Source organism: Melozone crissalis, unplaced genomic scaffold, assembly GCF_028551555.1.
Source record: "Melozone crissalis strain CALT ecotype California unplaced genomic scaffold, PUWL_Pcris_2 ptg000009l_1, whole genome shotgun sequence".
NCBI lineage: Eukaryota > Metazoa > Chordata > Aves > Passeriformes > Passerellidae > Melozone > Melozone crissalis.
The window spans coordinates 17084318-17107325 of record NW_026535787.1 but is presented as its reverse complement, the minus strand read 5'-3'; the positions used below and the strand labels follow the sequence as shown (position 1 = coordinate 17107325).

Genomic DNA, 23008 nt, shown 5'->3' with positions numbered 1-23008 from the left:
TACAGCTGCCCACAATCAAAACTAACTTTTTGCTTTTTGAGCACATCAGCTGCTCTCACTCTTCCTTACTCCAAGAAGTTCCTAGTATCAGTGGCTCAATAAGGACTCACCCAATACAATAAAAAATGTGACATTAACAAGTCCTCATACCTCATGCAAAACACTAAAGAAAAAAACCCACACTATAATAAAACATGCAATTTATTTTAATATATGCAGTTCTAACTGCTTGTACTACTCTTCCATAAACTGACAACATGTACTTAAATCTTAACAGAAATTTATTTTTCATTATGTTTCCCTACTTTCACTTTATTACCCAGTTGAGTGCATATGAATCCGGAGTCATCTTCTTGGTATCAAGAAAGGAGCAGAGTTCAGGCTCATGGTACTGAAGCAACAGTCTAAATAGATGAAAGGGTCTTCCCTTCATAAAACAATCCCTAGAAAGCAGCAATGAAAACAATCAACTCCCCTGTAATATTGCAGTTTCAGACTTACAGTAGCAATTCTTTAGTATCTGTGATCATGTAATTTCCTGTACACTGCTCTTTTGCTCTTTTAATTCACAGGGACTGATCATTAAGTCAATTTGCCTCAGAATCAAAAAACCAACCAATCAAATCAAACCAACAAAAACTCACAAACAATGAAACCCCCACTAAATTATCAAGGCAGCAGAGTGAAATACTGCTCGACAGATTATATAATACAGAAATATTTAAAACAGATTTAAATATCAAAACAAGTCCAGCATGGTACCAACGGAGCAGAGATTCACTGATCTCCTGTAAATTGCCTTTCTATGTCTTTCATTGTCCCAGTGAGGAGAAAAAAAACAGGAAACAGTCTACATCTCATTGAAACATCACCTAGATTCCTCCTGAGAAGCTCAAATAGCAGAAACTCTGCAAGCCTTCTACAGCTGAAGGCACAAGGCTTGTGTGGCCATATGCACACTATCCCCACACAGCTCACAGAGCCCAAGAGTGTTTCAGAGCAGAAAGGGACACGAGCAGAGTCAAGTGACAGGACTGATGAATGCTTGCTTCCTGCTACTACTGCAAACGTGCATTTTTCATATTTTGGGCACATATCCATCAGCCAGGCTGGAATCTCCTCTCCAGGCAATCAGACTAAGATCTTTAATTACAGACTATCCAGCCTTGCTGAAGCATCATGGTGCTCCAACATATATAAAAACTTACTTTGAGAACACCTACATAACAGCATGAAAAGCTCAAATTTTGTCATTAAAAATATCTAGCAACTTAAAAAAAATTCAAAATCAGTCCCAACTCAAAAGAACATATGGAAAATATTAACTACTTTGGTAGAGATTTTGAGACTTCATTAGTGCTTATCAATTACTGTTTCTGAAGGGATAGAAGTATTTTAGATATCGAAAATGCTAGGAAAGGGAACAAAAAACCACTTTCACATAACCTAGGTGAATTAGTTCATAAAAATGTTTTTCATATTGCATGAAAGGATAGCTCTTTAAAAGGCATATTGGATCTAGATCAGTCACATCACTCAGCTAACTCTTTGTATCTTAAGCCAACCCAATCATCTCCTGGATTTCAAACCAACAGGTACTGAAATTTATGATCATATGAAAGAATCTGACAACACAGCTAGGAACAGTGCTCCTCTAGCCAAAACCAACCATCTTTCAGATAATACTTCTACTGCCAACACAAATAGCACATATGGAAAAGAAAGGGTTTTACCTTGGAATGAATTTATTCATGATAGCATAGAAGCAGTTGTACAAATCACTGCGGGGCAAGTGAAGGTGCACCAGAGGTTTGAGCAGATGTATCCAGCCAAGGCAGGAACTGTATTTAACATTGCGTGATTTACAGTAAAAAGTAATAACTGACTCAATATCCAAAGTTAATACTGACTTCTCTTCTTCTGGCACTGACAACTGGTCTGAAATAAGCACAGTAATACAAACTGGGTTAAAAGCTTTTCAAAGAAATTGGACGAGATTTATTTCATAGCACAATTGCACCAATAGGGACTGATTGGAGAAAAAACCCAGCAAAAGCAGACAAACAAAAAGCTGGCTGTTAGGATTACATTCTTACAGAAAGGAATTAAAAAAGGTATCAGAATACAAGTGATTTTATAAACCCAGTAGGATAAGACATTTAAATATAATTTAAATAACACAACAACAGGATGAAAGAAGTTTGGGCTTTCCAGGATCTACACAAAAGAAAGAGGTAGATTCTTTCAATGCACGGAATGCTCCTCTTCTACTCCTACTTGATGTGCTCAGCACACAACTCAGCCTCAACTCTACAACAAATTCATTGGAATTTCAACACAGATCAACCCACAATGCATACCTTCAATTCCTCAAAAGCTGACTGACATGTAAATTTAACTAAATCAGAAGTTTGAGATCAGCTATGCTTACAAACTTAAATTTTAACATTAACTTACAAATCACTTTTTTTATGTCCAGGATGGGGAACAGAGACCTGTACACACTACATTAACATAGCAGCATTAGATTTCTAGGAAACATCTTTCCCCCTCAGTTACAAGAAGACCATGAGTCTCATGACTGTTAGTAAATTTTTTTATTTCCAAAGCCTTTAATACTTTCCCATCAAGAATATTGACAAGCCAGTCAATGTTTGGCATTCTTTCTCTCTCAGAAAAATGAAACAAAGCTCACATGCCAACTGAGGATATACTTAAAATTTGGAGACTACTTGCTATGCTAAAACATTGAAATAGGGACATTTAATCCAACAAAAAACCTGAAGTTTCCATATAGCCTTCTTTCTGAAGTAACTTTACATTTAAATTAAATTAAATGCAAATCCTTACATATCACAAAATATTTGCCAATAAATATGAAAAGAGAACTATCAGACACTGAAGTGCTTAATTTTGTATGTTATGAATATAATCAGAAGATTTTGCATCTTCCTGAAAAGAGACTGTGATTTAAAAAGAGAGTGGAAATTCCACCCCCATCTCTTTCCTTTACAGGACAGAGAGAAGGAAAATAACTCCTAGATTTTAGTGCTAGAACTGCATTTCAGAAATGGTAGGTATGTATGCATGCACCAGCTCCATCCTCTGCCCTAACTTTCAATTGCACAAGAATAAATAAAATGATAGGTAATAAAATAGAAGATTCTCTTATAGAAGTTCTGAGATGTATCCTGATTTATGAGTCAGCATTGCTTCCACCCATAGATCACTGATACCAATGCTGTTGCATCATGTCAGGGGTTTTACCAGTCCTGTACTGAGCTGCCAAGCAGATCCTGTGGCAGCTCCTTGCAAACATACCAGATTATTATTTCCTTTGTCCTGGCAGCACCTTGCTTGCACAAACACAGCCTTTCATTTTTTGCTGAAAATGCTATTAAAAAGTATCTTTCTTTAAAATAGTTTTGGAAGCTCAAAATGTTTAATATATTTCTTCTCTCAAATGCTATATGCATTTTCATGCTCCAACAGCTTTTCAGATTCAGAACCAGACCTTTGACAAATAAAAACTTGAAGGACAATAAATAAAGAATGTCTGCTTTAAAAGATGGAGCTTGGAAAACAATTGCCATTTTTTTATCTCACAAAGCTTTCTGACTACGCAAACTATCATTTACAAGCTAATACTTTGAACTCCCATGATGTCACCCTCCCAGAGTCTGTGTACAGGTAAGATACTATCGTTTTCTTACTGATTTTTATCTGCTCTTTCATCTTCCTCCAAAATGTACACATTATTTCAATTAAATTATCTGAATGAAGTCTTAAGACAACTGAGAATACAGAAGTTTTCAAACTGATGATCTAAATGCACAGAACTTACCAATTAGGTCTTGGCAATCCTTATGAATTATACTCTGCTCAGGTAGGTCTAAGGAGCCATCCCACGATGCTAGGCTGTCCCCCTTTCCTACAACATTAAGTGCAATCTGAAAATAAAACCAGAAAGCCCTCTAAATATTTTTGTGTCTTTTTGCAGCTGTTCAATTACTGAACTCAGTAATTAAAAAAAAAAAAAACAACAAAAAAGAGAAGTATTCTTAAACTGACTCAACATAGACGCAGATTAAAATTCCAGTACATCTCTTCTGTAGAAATGCCTGGCAATTAAATCTTTTACCTCAAATGAAACACAACTTCAGGTATTTCCTGCTTCTTGATTTAAACTCATATTTTTACCTTCCAGACTTTGGCCCTTAGATCAGCAGGCAACTGCCTTCCTTGAATGATGTTTCTCACAGTTTCAAGATCACAGCCTCCTTCGTCTAGAGCGTCTGCAAGATCTTTTATCCTAAAATAATGAGATGTAATTAAAAAAATTAATTCTACTATTTTTCTATGTTTATGTAGACTGAAGGCTATTGTCAGGCAAATCCCACACATATGCAAAGGTATAAGACAACTTGGAAATTACTAAAAAGAAATACTTGCAAAATGTTATTTATTCCTCTACTTAAAGCTGCTCCTTCAACTTGTAATTCCATCCAACTTACATACAAGAAAAAAAAGTTTGCTTTTTTGTTTTCATTAAGTGACAAGGTTGCAAAATGTAGCATAAAAATGCAAATTTAGTTGCAGTTTACAGCTTTCAGCAACTTTCAATTTCAGCAAGTTTTCACACACACACAGCACAAATATTACACCTAAATTAGATGGTGGAGTTATTCTAAATAAAATATTAGATGGCCTAGAAAACAGAACACTTATTTCAAAGGTTTAGAACAGTCAGCTTTTAACCTCACCTTCCCTGAAACAGGAAAAGACCTTTTAGTCAAACTCAAATTCATTTAACTTTCAAGTGTCGACATATGCACAAATCTGAATTAACATATACAAAAATGTTAATAATATAGAGAGTAGTAAAATACACAAATTGACAAGACAAACACAAATGATGACTGCTGTAGTAAGACAACAAAAGTTCACAAGTGTTATAGATAAGAAGAAATTCAGCATTCAGGAATGATTACTTTACAATCTCTCTGACAGCTCCTGCAGACTGGTTCAATGTTTCCATGCTGTCAGTAATGGGAGAACCACATCTGATGATTTCAGGATTTCAATATCATGTAGCAGAGCAGTGGCAAAACAGGTTCACTGGAAAAATAGCAATGGCAGTGACACACAGGTCCCATAGGCAAAACTTTTCCCTTGCTATGTCCTCTTAATTCTTCTCTACTTGCTTTGACATCTGCCTTAAGCAAGGCTTTCTTCAGTTTCCTGGTGAGTTACACACACATCCAGGGGGTTTATAGCCAGAGCAAAACAAAGAAAAGGATTGTTTTTCTAAGACAGATATTCACCAGGAAGATGCATTCCTGGTGAATAACACATCTATTTATACACATGGAGTAACAGATGTTAAAGTGTTATCAGTATAATTCTCAATTAGTCCATGACTACTATGTAGTCAATTCAAATAGCCACAGCAAAAAATGTCAGCTGTTGAACTCTTGTCTGCTTTAACTTCCACATAGCCACAACTAAATCCTTGATACAGAAGTTCACAAGTTTGGTCTCCTGAAAACTTCAAACACACATTTCTAATCTTCTGGGACAAAAAGATTAAAATCTCAGACCTGGAACAAGGTATGCAAATACTTAGCTAGCTTTACTCAAGAGTTCTCAAAGTATTTACAGGTCTGCAGAGTCAGCATTTTCCTTGCACTGTGTCAGGCAGTTTCTTTGTCACTACTTTTTGGTCTGCATTTTAAATCATATTTCAAATGCACACTGGGGCACAACTCCATTTTTTTTCCAAGTAATTTTGCAAATCTGGATGAAAGAAAGCATAGATTACAAAGAGAATGACTTGCCTTATTTTCTCACATTTTTAGTATTATAAAAAAAAAAGAAAAAAAATCCCGAAGTCTGTTTTGTATAGGGTTACAGGTTGCATAAGTTGCCAATTCCTTTCCTGAGACAGAAACAGAGGGGAAGCACACTTGTACTTCAATTACCTATCCTGTTGCCCAGTTGTGTACATAATGTTCAATGCCTGAAAAGTTACATGAATGAATCAGTTAGACTTGAAGAAAAATCAAGTATTTCCAGGACATTTACAAAGAGAGACCTTCCAGCTCTCAGCAGAACTGCATGAACTCTAGGATGATGTAGCTTCAACAGAAGCCAACATCAAGCATCAGCTGGAGAGAATGAGGTGCTCTTAGACACACTGCACATTTCTGTGAACACTGTGTAAGAAAAACAGACTAGAGAGCAACAGCCAGGTCTTGAACTACAACTAGCTGCTACACCTATACCCAAGTATTAAACAGGCATGTGGAAATGAATGCAACAGCTCTGTACACGTTCCATTTCAAGTAGAAAGGTCTTAAATTATAATACTTTAACTTTGTTTCTATGCCACCCAAAGAAACTATTTTGAGAACAAGAAAGTAATTTTTACTTGAAACAACACTTAAAACTACATGTACACTAATTACAGAATCACCTGGCAAAGAATGTTTCACAAATGCACAAGTACAAATTCTACTAGTTACTAATATCCAGCATTCAAGAAGCTGTGCATGTAACACCAACTTTAACATGTTATCAGCAAATGTGTGCTTCTGCTGCTTGACAATATCCTACCACTTGCAAAAACTTCCTCCAAGTGCTGTCACCCCCACTTTCTACACTGTAAAGATGAGAGACAAATGCCACTTTTACTGCTTCACCTCACAAAGCAGGGCACTGACATGTCCATCTGCCATGTGATGCGTTACCAACAAGGAGTTAAGTGAAATAACAGCGGGATGGAAAATGCTTTGTTCTGCTGTGATTCAATTAGGTGCTCATTTCCTCCATCAGCTGCAAGATTGCTCACAGACTGTAAGAAAGGACTTCTCAAATATTAAGTAAATTCTTTTCTAATAAACTTTCTGTTCAGGTTAACTTGCAAAGTACAAAACATGAAAGTGATTTCAACACTTAAAACACGAGTGGACATGTGTTTAACTTATTTCTGTCAGTTGTTCTATAAATATTCCACTGAATTGCTAGCAATCTGGATCCTTGTCTTTCATGAGTGAAGAGCAGCTAGGAAGTCTTCTGTTCACATGGATAATGATTACACTTATTTTGAACAGAAAGCAGTACTTCTCCCCATGCAAAAATTCCTCCAGACCTGAACATCTGTACTTTCTGCTCTGCCATGGTTTCACTGCCCATCTCTAGGTGCCACTCAAAATCTTGGTTAGATGTGTGGAATTCCAGCCTACACCAAAGCCATGGCATGAAAGGTAAATTCCCACATGATGTACTGTTCAAAATATCATAATACAAAATGCTTCTATTAGTGCATCTGCACTAAATTTCCATGCTTACAGAAGGATCTCCTACATTCATGCAGTCTGGTGACATATTATAATCAATAAATAGCTGTATTCACAGACATTAAACAGGTCCTTTTTTAACTTAAGATGTGTAAGCTAGTGGCAAGAAAAGCTGAATTCCCAACAGTTGATCAATTTAAGTATTTTTTTCTAAGTATTATTTATACTGAGATACTTGGTAATCACTCATAAATAGTAGAGAAGGGATTAGAAGTGTGGGAGTGTGAACAGTAGGAAAAAGATAATAGTAAATGATCAATAAACTACACAAAGTGTTAAGAATACTACAATCAATTTCATACTTTTATAGAAGGTATTACTACAGTTCCTATTTTTAATTCAGTATTTTCCTGACTCCCAGGTAAAAGCCTCAACAAGAGCTATATTGAACTGAAATTAATGAGTGTTTGTTCTCTACTGAAAACAAACAAACAAAAATCAATCCCTCACATTTGCTTCAAAATATCCATTGTATCCAGCACACCACTGAACCATCATTTATTCTCCAATAGGATTCTGGAGAAAAACAATTCCCTGACATTTTTTCTTCAATTTCATGCTTAACTGGAAAGGAGTTTTCTGTTCATGGGCTTTCAGAAGAAATACTAAGGCTCCAAGAACCAATTAGCCAGATTGTAAGAATTGGAAGGATACATGGAAACTAGGTTTGTCACCCTGTTGTCTTAGGCAGTTGCAGTGCATTTTGAGACCCTTGAAATGAGTTATTCCAAAGTTAAATGTACAGGAACAATTCCATCTGTGGTTGCAGTTATATTTAGTTATTTCAGGTTCTGATTTCCCAAGTACAGATCTTAAAAATTACTAATTGATCAAGTTTCCTGAAGCTTGAGTATTAAACAAACATCTGCAAAAAGGTTTTAGAAATTAATTCATAACCATTAATCTGTTTGAAAATCTGAACAAGACAAATAAGGTCCAAATCATCGATTTCCTTGATAAATGAGGCGAGAAAAATCTATAACTTCCAACTACAAACATTTTAACTAACAACAAGCCATCTTATTTGTGTCTATACAGTCTACTGACTAGATGTATTGCATTGACAGAAATTATGATTAAAATAAATAAGCAGACAAAAAAAATTTTTTACAGCAGTTTGAAAGCAGCCTGCCTCCTTTGTGTTTCACAGCATTCTTAGCTTTGGACAGATATGTCTTCCAGAACAAAACAGCGCTGGCAATTTCTCAAATTAGCTTTGGAGTATATGCCAAATAACTCAAAAGAAACATTTAGCAAACAAGGTCTACCTGATTTTGCTCATTTTTAAATCAAAAGTGTTAAAACAGTTTCTTATATTTACTGAAGAAAAAAAACTACACTCTCATCTTTCTCTATACCTAAGTTTGGCGTGGTGGTGATGCTGGGTTTTCTTTTTAATTTTAATTGTGCAGTGGCAAAGTTCCCTGGTTTTTGTTGAGCAAAACACCAAGCAATCAGCAGAGATGTTGTGGGGTTTAATTAATAATTAGTTTGTGACACTTCTCCCCCATCCAAACCATTCATACTAGCACCACATGACAAGTTAACACAGGGAAAACAAATAGGGACTTTTATGCTAGAGAGCACATCTGGGTTCATCACACTCAAGGTGCTGTAACAGCCTCTGAGCACAAGACTCCATCTGCCTTTTAATCCTCCTAAGGAAGTGAAGAGAGGACACAGGATCAGCACTGCCAGTTTTGCTCCCAATAGAGCTCAGGCATACAAATGTGTCATTATATGTTCAGGTATTTTTAAAATTTGAAATCTTATATACGTCAAAATATGACAGTGTAGTAATTTATATCAAAAAGCTCTTTCAACACCAACTGTTCACAGCATTGAAATATGAATACAAGACAATGCTTTAAATCCATAAATGAAAAAGCAAATACTCCACTGAAACTGGTTTTTAAACAAAAACCAAAACAGGAAAACAAACCCAAAAGCCACGTGAAGTTTCTAAGCAAGCAATAAGGAATGCAATTTTGTCATTCACAGCACACACCTCTAGTAACAGGATGCACTGTCACATATTAATATAGCATTTAAGCATAAAACTTTTTAATTGTTCCCATAAAGTGTTAAATCAGTTTAACACTTTAAGACTTAAAGACTTAAACTTGTTTTAACAAATGCCTTCAAGTTTGCATTTTCTAGTACCATCAGCATACAAAATTGACTATGGTTTTGAAGCTGCCAATCAGAATATCAACAATGCAGGCTGTGCCTTGAAAGTGGAAACACACTCATCCTCATTCTCAACAGAAATTCTAGAGAAGTTGATTGTGATCTGGGAGACAGCAATATTATTCCAATATTAGTAATGGAAGTCATCTCAAGTATTTTTTTCAGAGGTATTTGAGGTATGGTTCTTATTTAATATCCAGGGTTATATTTCAAAGTGTTGAGAGGGCACTGTCATAGAGTCCATCCCTTGCTTTGTAATTAAATGGCCCAACAGTCAGGCCTTTATTTAGAATAATGCTTATCCAACACTGTGCTTATAGAAAGAACTTCATAAATTTTGAGGCTATAACTAAAAGAAAAAAACCCAAGAATAAAAAGTGACACCAACTAACTTCCATTTTCTAGTTAATTATACAAAGTTGTTTTAACCAAGAGGTGTATTTGTAGAACCAAACCAGACAAAGTAAAGTTTACACCTACACCTGTGTGTGTGTTCTGGCTTCTTTACAGTGACATAACCAAGCACAGGAAACTTTGAATCTGCCGCATCAAATAGAACCTAAAAGCAAAACCTTGGAAATTATTGGAACTCAAGAGTGGAAATGATCATAAAAAGCAGATCTCTAAAGTAATTGCTTGAGAAGCATATACGTGGAAAGGACAAAGAGCAATGGTGTGGCACAGAGCCACAGAAAGAAATCACATGCAATGCAGAAGCGCAAAGACAAAAACAAAGTGAAGACGCAAATGGAGATGCTGGGTGCAGTAAGAATAGCTTCAGTGTTTAAACACAATGTTTATTTAAGCCTCGGCAATCTTGAGTGAATACGCATGCAACGAATACTAAAATCACATCACTTTTACCATCAAAATGATCCTATACACGCTCCAGAAATAGTCTCTATTCTTGTCCTAGGGGTTCAACGTAAAATCCATTATAAGTAACAGCTGTGCTAAAGCAAGGTGGGGAGCAAAATCATTCAGAAAACGAGGCAGGACCCACTGCTGTCACCTGTTCCTGCGAGCAGGAATGCAGCGAGACGGGAAGCTGAACTGAACAAAGCAACTCCACTCCAGGCAGACTCCCGGAGCAGCTCCTACCGCATATTAAAGCTGTCATTTTAAACTGGAGCGACCGCCTGGCTCCAGGCTGGGCACGGCCCTCGTTTTGTGTCTCGCCCGTGTTTTGACGGGCCCCTTCCTCTCCGGGGACCCGGAGCCGCCGAGCACCGGCGGCGTTTGCGGAGGCTCCTGGCGGGCTCCCAGCGCGACCCCAGCGCGGCGCGTGCCGGGGGGAGAGCGGCGGCGGGCGGGGCCCTTCAGCCTCTCTCCGCTGTCTCCGCCGCGGAGGGAAGGGAGGCGAGCGGCACGGAGGGCGCCCACACCCCCATAACTCACCAGCTGCCCGGCGGCGGCGGCGTCTCTTCTCCTTCCGCCATAGCTGTTGACGTGCCCGCTCGCCCGGCCGTAAAGCGCGCACGGGAGGCGTTCCCTGCCCAAGGCCGCTCCTCCCGGAGCCGTCCCCGCCTTCCCGGCCGCCGGGCTGAGGGCGCGGGCCGCAAAGCGCGGAAGCCGGGCAGGGGCGGCCTCTGAGGGAGCGGCCGCGCAGCGCCCCTGGAGTAGGGCGGAGGAGTCGCTCTGCCGGAGATTCGAATGTTTTCGGTTTTCATAAAGCTGAACCGCTCTGCCTGATGTGGGTTTGATTATTAAGTGACTTCCCCTACAGTGTTTAATGTGCCACAGGTTGGACGTACTCCGCGAGTGCGGAAACTGACAAGTTTCACGCAGTTTCCAAGAGCTGCAAATCACTTGGTGACGTCCATTAGCAACCCTGCGCAGATCAATACTAATGCTCTCTGTTATGCACATTCCTTACCCACCTGCATCCTCAAAGGGGGGAAAAATAGTATACTTCAATAGAAGTTGAGAAAAAACATTGTAGCGGGTTATACACGGAATAACAGTGCCGCCTTACGGGGGATTCCAGTCCTTACACCGGTCTGTTTCACTTCCAGAAGCGCTGGACTCGGGATGTGCTTCCAGCCGGTCACGGCCAGGCTGAGCGGGACGGCTCCTGCGGGGAGGGATCCAGGATGGGCACGCTCGCCCTGCAGGCTGCGCTGCCAAAGGGCCGGGAACAGCCATTCCAAGGCAACGCGCACCCCCTGCAGGCACTTATCTGTTCCTCGGCAAAGGTTCCGTCAATTACCTCAGCCAAGAAAGGAGGTATTTGACAGTGTGCAAGCGGGTTGAGGCAATTAAGCGAATGTTGTGAAGAACGGGGTAATAGTTTGAATTCCTTTCCTCTTTCTCTCGCGTCTGTATTTTCCACTAAAAAAAAAAAAAAGATAGAAGGGGGAAAAGGAAAAGAGATTCACAGCATGTATTTAAAAGCCGCCTTCTCTTTCAGAAGACTCTTGCGAAAGAAGCAATCTCAGCTACGGCACCGGCCGTGCCCGGGGCAGCGCCGGGCCCCGGCAGAGCAGGGCACGCCCGCCCGGCCCGGCCCGGCCCGGCCCCGCGCGCAGTGCGCAGGCGCGGCGGCGTTGGTGGCGGCATGGGCGACACGCTGGAGGAGCCGTGGTGGGACAGCGAGCCCGGGACGGGCGGCACGCCAGGTACTGCTCTCTCCGAGCGCCCTCCTCACGCTGGGGTTGAAGCGTTTTGCCTAAGAGCCAGCCCCCCACCCTCCTTTCCTGCCCTCCTTCCTTTTCGTTGGATGTTGGATGTTTTTTCCACTTCCCTTCTCCGCCTTTCCTTTCTCTGCTTTTAATTTACTTCTCCAGGTTTTCCACTCTCACTCGCTTTTTGCCCTGTGCCTGCTTTTCCCTGCTTGCTACCGAGGGCGGGTTTGTTGTAAGCAGAGTCTCTGCAGCGGGTGATGTCCCGTCTCTGGTCTGAGCCCTGGGATAGACGATGGAGCGGCAATGAAAATACCAGTACCTAGGTAACAACAGGAACCCACATGACAAAAATACATTTACGCGAAGTTTGAAAAGCGAGGGGAATGGGAAAACCTCTTGGTTTGAATTCAGAGCTCAGCTCTCCCTTGTATTCATTTACCTCCCAAACTGTATTTTCTTCCAAACAGTTTATTTGATGAAAGGCTTTTGCGCAATGGATGATCCTCGTTGGTCCCTTCCACCTCAGACTATCCTTTGTGATTGTGTTTGCCTTTACTGGCATGAACTTACCCGTAAGGCCTAGGAAATAGCAAATCCAGAGCCTTGGGAGGGAAAAGTATCTGTGGTACTTGAAAAGCATCCCCCATGTGCTCACTGGGGTGTGTCGCGTCACCTTTGCCATGTGTTACTGTACAAGGGCAGGAGTTAAAGCTCTCTCCAGCCACTGCTCCTTAGAGTACAGTGCTGTGACTGATTTGTCTTTTCTTTCCTGATGGTTATGATACCTGGCTCATATACTTGTATTTTTTCAATGTGTCTTGAAATCGCAAGGCGTAAAACATTTTCTCTGTAATGCTTACATTTAGTGTGAAAATTTGGGTAAATCTAGGCAACTAGAATGACTTTAGACTTTATAGTGCCCTGTTTTATTGATTGTTTTTTAAATTTCTTTTGTAATACAACATTGGCAAGAGTTGGGCATTACTGGGAGTTACCTGCACCTCTGCAAAGACTCCAGTTTTTTGAGTGTCTTGATAATTGGTGCTCATTTCCTGTGAAAAGATACTTGGAGAATAGTTAGAGGAAGCACTATAAAAGTTGTATGTATGTAATAAAGAGGGCTCACAAGACCTAATTAGGCTTCTGAGCATTTAATTTTTATTTTTAGTCTCATGTGGGTTCCTTAAGCAGTCCCAGTTCCCATGGTAAATGCTTTTCATTGGGAATTTTTCCTGAGAGCCTACCTGCACATTGTGCCAGCACAGCTTTGATCTGGGATGTGTGGTTAGCTGACTGTTAGAATGTTGTCAGCTTTCCTCTAGAAACTGGATACAGAGCAGGACTTTGATTGTAAACTTTTGATATGAGGGATGAACCATCTGACTTTGAGATGAGATTGTGAATAACAGCTTTTCCAGTTATTAAGAACTTGGGATTTTTGCAATAGCATTTTTGAGTTATTGAAAGAATTCAGGTGGAAAATAACCTCTGGAGGTGTCTAACCCGATATACTTTACTCCAAGGACGTTCTTTGAGTGTGTTATGAGTGGTGATTACAGGTGAGTGTTGTGCAAACCAGGCACTCTGCTGTCTGCAGCCCACCTCTGTAAACTTGTTGGCAGGCTCCTTTTATAGAGCTTGTTGTTGGATGAAGTTGACACGAGCTAACAGTAAACATAAAACATCTGGTACTTTTATTTTGTGTAGCTATTTTTCATGTAACACAGGTAAAATGAAGGGTTAATTTGTACAGCATCTTATTGACACTGTGAAATGCTTTCAAATCAGCTGGCATAGAAGAGGAAATCATGGTTCACAATGTATGATGCAGGCAGCAGTACAAGAAAATAATTGCACATTAGTGAGCACCTTTGAAAGACTTGGTCAATTTCATTTCTGTGAAAAATGAACTTTTGTTACAAAAATACTATCTAACCTCATTTGCTGATCTATTTAAAAATACCATCTCTGCCATAACTGCAGGTGCAAAGCAGAATTCAAATGTACTTTTGAAATAATAATCTTTTGCCAGATCCTTTAAAATTAACCTTAGAATAAGCTCTGACCTTCAGAATATTCATCAGAATTCAGCTCTCAAAACTGTTTTAGATTTTAGCCACTTGTAATTAGAAAAGGCTACTTTTAAAATGAGTGTGAACATCATTCATACACTCCACCTAAAAAGTATGAAAACACAAAATAGATATAAATATATACCCAAGTGTATGGATATGTAATTCTAAATTTGCCTTTGGCCATATCATTGGAAGTCATTATTTTAGAGTCCGTATTAAAAATTAAAGGTAATTACCCTCACCTTAGGAGATGTTTACCCTGCTGCAAATGATTTATAGGTATAAAAAAAGCCCACAAAACCCAAGGCAAAAAATGCTAAAGGGATTACCCATCTTTATATCTTGTCACATGACAAAAACGAAACAATCTTGCCTAATAACATCTTCAGCAAACCTTTGAGATGAGATTTGTGGAGGTAGCTGTTAGGGATTATTCTCCACTTAGCAGCATAGTTTAGTGTTACATATGTCCCACATCATGCAGCTGCAGGACTTCCTTACCTTCCTTTTTTCCAGTTTGTGCCACAACTTTGTCCAGACTTTCATGTGTTTTTTATATTGCATTCAGAATTGCAAGGGAAAGGATAAGGAATTTGGAGGAGTTTATTTCATACCGGTGAAGGATCCCAACTTTCTCTTCTTCCCTCTGTGAGCAGAAAAGAGCAATTCCCACAGCACTGTGAATGTCCAGATCTTGCCTGCAGCCAGCGTGCCTCATCTCCCAGTCAGTTTGAGGGAGAGAGATGGATTTCTTATTTTTCAGAAATTCTTCCAGTTGCCTCCTTTTTAGTTACCCCTCCTTGTCTTTCATTCTCCATGCTTTTTGTATCACCCTTAATCCTGTAGGACTGTAGTATCCCCATTTGTCAGTTTTAGATTTTTAAATAGGATCTACCTATGAGAGGCATGGCCATCATAGGTAAAAATTAATTGTATCATTGCAAGACAGGAGCAAAACTCTCGTATGTCAGCAGCAAAAATAGGTCAGAACTATAATATGGGACCACAGAGGATGATTTGGCAGTGCTTGTGGGGTCCTGTGTGGGCTCTAAAGCAAAGGATGCTATTGCAGGAATTGCAGGAATTCTTTTGCCAGGGGTTGTCTTTTCTTTCTTTGTAGTGAAGGTGCCAGTTAACATCGATTTGTAGTGTGTGATTTGCAGCCATTGAGAAGCAGGCTCCTCACTGTAGTGCATTCAGTGGGAGCACTGTTGCTTGGTCAGAGCTGAGGTTCTGTTGCTGGACTCTGTATGAAGTGATTTGTATCTCTTTTTTCAGGCTCATCAATGATTTGCTGTTCCTTGTAATAGAACTTGGTCAGTACTTGAAGATATTTCTGTTTTCTGAAGATAAGCATGCCAAGTTGACAGCTGCTTCTTGAAATCTGTGTTTCTTCACATTGATGTGCATTCACTCTGCAGGTTGCAGTGGTGTACTTCTGTGAGCTGTGTTGGGATCTGAGCACACCTGATATGGACTCTCAGAACTTGATAGCTGCAGATTTAGTGAATAAAATGGGAAGACTTTCCTTTTTACTGTGGCAAAGTCATTCTTTAGTGTCTGCATGTTAACACAGGTGTGTCTTGTAGGACACAGCTGAAATAATTTTTCAGTAAACTGATATTTTAAAACTTTTTTAAAGTATTCCTAGAGAATTTCTTGTGAAGCTATTGAGGAAAGCATAGGTTTCTTGGAGGTTTGCAAAAACAGTCACACAGCAGTGCTGTGTGTTGTACTGTCTCCATGGTTAAGTTAAACTTTTAGCTGTGAAATGAAAGGGAAAAATTGTATAACTGAATGCATCAGAGTCTCTCCTTGCTTCAGCAAAAGGATTGCAGTTCTGGCATGCCACTGTGATCACCACCAGCTTTTGTTTTATTTAGGAATTAGGATTTGGCAGTTCTTAAAGAAACACCTATGTGTAAGGAGTTTTCCCATGTATTGTCAGTTGAGCCATTTAGACTGTTGGAATGCACTCTGTTGGGGAAGAAGAATGAGTGAGACATTAATACCAGAGAAATAAATTAATTTTTATATTTTAAAGCAGTAACAAGTGTTAGTTGGTATTACAGGATTCTTGTGTGGGGGTTCCTTACTGTTGTGGTAGTATTTTGTTAGTCTTAGCATTCTACAGAACAGTGAGAAATTTTCTTGCAGAGCAACAATTGCTATTTTTCCAAAAATTGGAAACAACAAGCATGGAGTCTCTTCTAATATTTTGGTTTGTGGTTTTTGTTTGAGGGGGTTTTTTTTGTGTGTATGTGTGTATTCGCTGAAGGGAAACCTTGAATTTTAAGTCTTCTAAAGAAGTTATGCTTTAAGAAAAGCAAAAAAGCAAATTCTCTCATGGATGAACTGGAACTTCTTGTGCAAAGAGTTCACTTAAAAACCCTTCACTAGGACCAATGAATCTGGTTACATATTTTAAGTGAATGTGAGGAGTTGTAAGGAAGGGCAAAATTGTGGAGGAATGCAAGAATAAACTTGCATTTCTGTGTAAGCCACAAATTACTGTTAAGCTTGATACTAATTTTGATCAGTTCTAAAATACTGTTTAAGTGAACTGAAAACTAAATACTGTAGTACAAATGGTGAAAGTTTATATGGCTGATGCAAACTATCCATCTTGATTCTCACAACTGTTTTCCTGATCAAACATCTGCATGAATTGAGTGGAGATAATCACACTTGTGAGGAGGGAGCTACCTATCTTCACAACATGCTTTTAAAGTGATGCTTAGCACAGCCAGGAGCTCTGCATTTCTCTAAATTCAATGTGTTATGCAAGAGCAGATTTTTCCATGCCTTTCTGTGTTCCACCCTTAATGTTGAACTTAGGATATCCATACTGAGACACTTCTTGGCTAGACCAACTTTGAAAACATGACACCTTCTGCAACCCCTCTTCATGTGATTTGACCATGTTTTTATAAATCTGCTGAGATAACCTTACTGTTGTTATTTGTAGAACGTGTCAGAACTGAATTTATAGTAGAAACTTATTTGTATTTTGTGTTCCTGTACTGTGAGTGGCAAAATCTGGAAATGCAACATAAAAATGGAGCAGAGCATGGTCCCTGCAGTTAACTTTGGCTCCTAAGAATTTGGCTGTCTTGATGTCCTGTGGTTGGTGACCATATGTGCTGACCATGTGGATGGTTTCTGTTTTTTGCCCCAGTTGGAACAACTGAGATTCAGATGGCTTAAATCCATTTTAATGCCACAGATCACAGAAGAGTATTTACCTTCTCCCTCCACTTTGAAGGCAGGCTTTAGACACCGTCCTTACAATGCGTATCTTTCCAGAAGGACTCTCCTGGAGTGGTTTGTTGGGATGTCCAGCAGGGATTTTGACAGGGGCTTTGGTTGTGCTTGCAGGCTTTGGTTTGGGGATCCGAGTTGGAATTGAACGACGGAAGGTATTGGTAATCTGAAATAAGCAAAAAAATAAATCATGCATTAGGGAGGAGAAAAAGTGGTGTTTTTAGCTTTGTAGTGCTTTTTCCACTTTGCAAACCTGAATGCATTGCTTCTAGAACTTTTGAGAACTTTGTTTGTTTAAACTTCATTTATCTTGTCTGTAAAGAGACAGAAGCTTTGTATTTAACTTACCTACTTGATTGGGGAATATCAAAGAATCTCAATGGATTGAAACTCAGAGTATAAGTAAGAGGGGCTTCCTGTCTGTCAGCTGACTATCAGCCCTAGGTGCTGAGTGAGTGATGCAGTGCCAAGTATTGAGCTGTGTGGGTTCTCTGGGTGATAATCATGAATCTGGGTGAAATTCCTCATGCAGAAGCAAATCTTGATTCAATCCTGAGCAGAGGGCAATACCCAGGTCATACTTTACTGTGAGAGATGATTCTGTCATCAGTAACCACTGTACACAAAATCAATTGTATTTGTGAGACAGCTCCCCCTCCAGAATGATTGTAGTCATATTTAATTGCAAAAAATGTGAATATGCCCCCAAAAAAGTTCTTATGTGCATGGAAAAGGGGTGAAGAACTATAAAGGCAAGAAGTTTGTTTGAAAAGTACCATTATCTGAAACCAGGATTATACATACTGTACTCATGAGAAAACTTTTTTGTATCACAAGCATTTTATATAACTTTTTCAGTCAAGCTAAGGGTAAAAGAACTTCACTTAATTTTTTTTAAAGATAACAAAATGCAAATTGTGTTCAAATGAGGACAATAAAAAATTGGAATTATGGTGACTTAATAATGAGTAAGAATGAGCTAGATCAAAACCCTTGTGGAGGGATGGAATGTAAGAAAATAAAGGTAGTGCAGAAGGTAATCTCACACCTGAGGAGTTGCAGCTGTGCTAATCACCAAAGATTAGGAACAGGCTGCCCTTAGGCCACAGCTGTGTCCAATAAGGAGGAGCGCTACAAAAGAGTGGGTTAGCTGGGTAAGGAGGGAGTTGGAGTTTGTTGGTAGTGCTGTGAAGACGAAAGAGTCGGTGCTGTGAGGAGCTGCCCATGAGGAATCACTGAGAAGGTTTGGAACTTCTGCAATATAATGACAACAAACCCTAGTGGCTATAATGATCTGTCTGGCCAGGTTTAAAAAAATAAAAGTAATCACAAATCAAAAGCTTGCTATTTATTGTAGATAATTATTTATAATAGGGTTTTCAATAGAATAAAGCTGAACCAACATCAGATCATTGCATGTGCTCAGTGTGGAGGAATTTGGGGAAAGTACGTACATCACAGATGTGCTTAATGGATCATGAATAAGGAAAAAAATCAGTCTGGGCTTAATTGAAGCTTGATAACAAAGAGATAAAATAGTAACAGACTCCCAGAGCAGTGTGGTTTGTTTCTAGGAGTTCTGAAGGAGATGATTTTTAAAAATGCAGAATCCTTGTTAGTGATGTGCAATCTACCACTAAAATTGTCGGTGATGCTAGAGGAGTGTAATGCTGCTTTAGATTAAAGCTTCACAGAAGAGTCATAAATGTAACTGCTGAACTGATCAAAGTGTCAGTTAAGTAATAGATTTGCCCACATGATTACTGATTTTGTGAAGACATCCACTTTTCTTGTCAGGGATAATATTCAGGTCTGTTAGTCAGATATTGTTATATAGGTACATGCTATTGGATTGTTTAATGATGATGAGACCCATGTGGGAGGGAAAGACCTAGGTAAGTTTAAAAAAAAACCCCTTGATGGTGATCTCTAACAAAAGAATCTTGTGAAAGCAGGTTTTGTGTGCAAACTGTGGAAAAACAAGGAAAATTCTCAAGGTTAATAAATGGCATTTGGATAGGTAGCAGAGCAGAGACCTAGTTTTTAATAGTATAGTGGAGATAGCATCTGAATCTCACAGACCTCTCTGATACTCAACATATTCATAAATTGCACAGGAAGACAGTACTGAAATTATAATATTTGCATATGGTATAACAGGGAGAATATTAGAAGCAACAGCTGACATGTTAGTTTTTTACTTATGTTAGTGAGTAAAAGACCCATGTCAGTTCAGTGTTAACAATTGAAAAATAATATATGTAGGGAAAACTAGTTCATGTACAGTAGTGACATTTATTGTCAGAACACAGATCTTGGAATCCCTGTGAATTGTCCTCATTGCTCAGCAACTGGCACTTGTCAAAAAGGTAACAGACGAGTTAGGAATTACTAGGAAAAGAATAGAAGAAAACAAATCCCATCATTTTTTATTGTGCGAATCCAAACCATCCCATCCTACATTGTGAATGTTTTGCTGGGTTTTGCCAAACAGCTCAAGAAGGGGTATGCCAAAATGCAAAAAAGGTGGCAAAGACTATCAATTATGAAGTGTCTTCTGAGTGAAGATTAATAACACATGCTAAACCTCTTCAAGATTGGAAAATAGATGGTGGTGAGAAAAATAAACAGCAGAAATGTAGCATTATGGTGAATAGGGCAATTTTCTAGTATGCTTGAGGGGGCATCCCCTGGGGGTGGATTAAAAGTATATGAAAAGTGTTTTCCCTTGTCAATGAGCTATGAAACTCATTGGGACTGATAATTTTTGAGGTGATGATAAAAATTGGTTTGGAGAGAATTTTTACTGATTCAGGGCATCGATCAAGGACTGCTAATCACAAAGATTTGTGGAGAGTCCAGCTGTAAGGTGCAGGCTGCCAAAGGCTGGATTTTCTACTCTGTGTGCATGGTACTACTTAATGTTCACAGGCATTTAACACTGGTCACTACCAAAGAGGAGATACATAGTCTGAGTGTCTAAAACCTCTTTCATGCTTTTATTATTAAAATCAGCATGTTTTTTGTTTTAATGCACTGAGAAAGAGTTTGACTTTGAAAGTGAGGAAGAAAAACGAGATGCATTTTTCTTTCCCTGTGTTCCTCCCTGTGTTACCTCTAGGTGGCAGCGAAGATTTCCTTTTGAATTGCATCCCAGTATTTCACTTAAACCCCACTGAAACTCTTCGTTAAATGCTGAATAAACAAAATCAACACGCATTTTCATAGTAGGCTGGAATTTTAGCATTCATATTGTTAGTAGGAAAGGAAGCAAAAAAAAAAACATTCAGTCTTTGCCCCCAAACCAAAAAGCATTTTGCTTCAATTACTAGAGGTGATGTGTTAAGAAAGGAACTGATGTTGGAGGGGATAATTGCATTATTGCTATGTGGTTTTCCATGAGTACTGAGTTGGAAGAGTTTGCCTCTGACCCTGTGGTATGGCCTAGTAGATGAGGCATGGTATCGAGAATAAAGTGTTTGGGTGGGCTGTTACTGGCAGTGCTGCTGCCTGATGTAATTATAGCAATGATAGAAAATGTGTCTGTTTCCCATCTATAAAAAGAATTACATTAGCCATCATTTGCTAAGTATATTGAGGTGAATAGGTAAAAATATTTATGTCAAGTCTTGCATATTAAAGTGAGATTGTATCTCTGAGAGTTGTGTTTGGTTGTTTGGTTCAGGATCTTCATGAGAAGTGTTCCAGTTCAGAGATTCCATAGGTTATAAAGTGTTGGAGTTGATTGATCAGCCGTGTTAGTACTTCAGGAAGGTGTTTGTAGGCCCAGATCTTTACAGGTTTTGTGCATCTGACTATGGTATTCAGTAAGTTGGCTGTAAGTTTTTATTGAATCAATGAAAAGTTAGGTGCTGAAATATCCCTGTGCTCTGGCCTATAGTTTGCACCAGTGTCTAGCTCATTAAAACCACCATTGACAGTGTGGTGCTCTGAGCCATCAGATTTCATTTCAAACACATTTCTTCTTTATAATTCATAACTATCTGTTTTGCAGTTCTGAATGACGTTATCGAATACATCTACATTACTATCATTTAATGCCTAGAGCTGCATTGATGGACTTGTGAAAGTTTGATCTGCTTACAGAGTTTGTACTGCTCTCTTTGACTTGTGTCATGTCTCATTGTAGCCACGATAACTGACTTGCTCTAACTCCTGGCATAGGCTCAAACCTGAGGATAACAGTTGTATTATAGGGTTTTTTCCTATGCAAATAAACAACTAAGCTTGCACTTCAGTGGTTGTACCAATCTAACTTCGGATGAAGGCAAGGATTTAACAAACTGCCCATCTAGTTCTCTTCCTCCTCATACTGCACTTAAAAATTGGCTTATTTTTCATCATTTGTGAAATAAATGCTAGAGAGGAGGGAATGAATAATTTAAATTTAAGGTAAACACTTATTGACACTTAGCTTTTTGAATTCAGTTACATGTGTACCTAGATCAAGGACTGAACTTTATTTTCTAAAACATGTACTTGACAAATAATGACTCTCAGATAAGAACTGTAAACAGAACATTTGGACCAGTTGACTAGACCAGTGCATAAGCTGCTGTAAGATGTGCATAAGGAGGGAATGGTGCTATATGGGAATTGTCTGGAAAGCACTTGGAAGTAACCATATGAAAGTAACAACTGAAAATCCTTGTGCAATACTCCTAGGTCCTGCCCTGCTGCTTAGTGTAGAGGCATGTGAGGAGGTACATTGGCCATAGCAGGCTTCTATCTCCAGATGTCTGGTTTGGTTTTTAGACAGACCTGAATGACTGAAAACCTCTTGTACATAGATTTTGGTGGGCCTTTTCAATTTGATTTTTAATTATGTATGGGAAATCTGTGTGCATACCATGAATTACTTCAGTTCTATTCAAATGTATGCATGCATCCTTTCTACCAGCTCATTCTCTCCTTCAAGATGAATGTTTTTAGTCTTCCTGATCCTTTTTTGAACTCTCATTTGTATTCTGAATTTGCTGGCTTTGTGTTCATCATTGTTGTTTAGCTATGTCTCTTAACTTCCCATCTGTAGGCCACTTTTTCTATCTGCTACCTTTCTAAGTCAGAGAAGAGAAAAAAAGATATGTTTGTTCTTCAAAAAACAAGCTGAACTGCCTCTCATGGTCTGGGGATCCCTTGTGAGTTCCCCATTAATGCTCTTGAAACACCCTCAGAAACAAAATGTTGCCCAGGAGTGACCTGTCTGAGCAGTTATGTAGTTTTCCTTTACCTAATGTGTCTAAGTGAACATCAGCAAATAATTACTGGAACAACAATGACAGCTCCAAAAGCATTAAACTGACCACTTTTAAATTAGATTATGTAGTATGTCTGTCTGTAAGTATAGTAGCACCATATTGTTTCAAGGCATTAGGCTTGGAAAATAACAGTGCTTAGTGTGAGAAATGAACAATTAAAGCTAATTTTCGAGGCAAGCAATGATCTAAGGCTCAAGAAGGCTGCATTTTAATTTCAG

At 38.9% G+C, this 23008-nt stretch overlaps 3 protein-coding genes across 6 annotated transcripts in view; 1 reads left to right on the top strand and 2 right to left on the bottom strand.

Annotated features, from left to right (window-relative positions):
• Window positions 1–11015, bottom strand: part of TBC1D23 (TBC1 domain family member 23) — a 36541-nt gene extending 25526 nt beyond the window's left edge. Inside the window, exons 1-5 of the mRNA XM_054270183.1 lie at window positions 10947–11015; window positions 4201–4312; window positions 3845–3950; window positions 1734–1938; window positions 320–443 (exon numbers count right to left, since the gene is read on the bottom strand). Coding sequence (XP_054126158.1) covers window positions 320–443; window positions 1734–1938; window positions 3845–3950; window positions 4201–4312; window positions 10947–10987 — 588 coding nt within the window. The 5' untranslated portion in view covers window positions 10988–11015. The remainder of the gene's footprint in view (window positions 1–319; window positions 444–1733; window positions 1939–3844; window positions 3951–4200; window positions 4313–10946) is intronic.
• Window positions 11016–12094: 1079 nt separating this feature from the next.
• CMSS1 (cms1 ribosomal small subunit homolog) overlaps window positions 12095–23008 on the top strand; it is a 224108-nt gene continuing 213194 nt past the window's right edge. For both annotated transcript variants that reach the window (XM_054270289.1, XM_054270290.1), the window contains exon 1: window positions 12095–12166. In XM_054270289.1, the coding sequence (XP_054126264.1) occupies window positions 12106–12166 (61 nt within the window). In that variant the 5' untranslated portion in view covers window positions 12095–12105. The remainder of the gene's footprint in view (window positions 12167–23008) is intronic.
• The window catches only part of FILIP1L (filamin A interacting protein 1 like), a 187528-nt gene continuing 180121 nt past the window's right edge, over window positions 15602–23008 (bottom strand). For all 3 annotated transcript variants that reach the window (XM_054270286.1, XM_054270287.1, XM_054270288.1), the window contains 2 exons: window positions 17493–17677; window positions 15602–16224 (listed from right to left, as the gene is read on the bottom strand). In XM_054270286.1, the coding sequence (XP_054126261.1) occupies window positions 16134–16224; window positions 17493–17677 (276 nt within the window). In that variant the 3' untranslated portion in view covers window positions 15602–16133. The remainder of the gene's footprint in view (window positions 16225–17492; window positions 17678–23008) is intronic.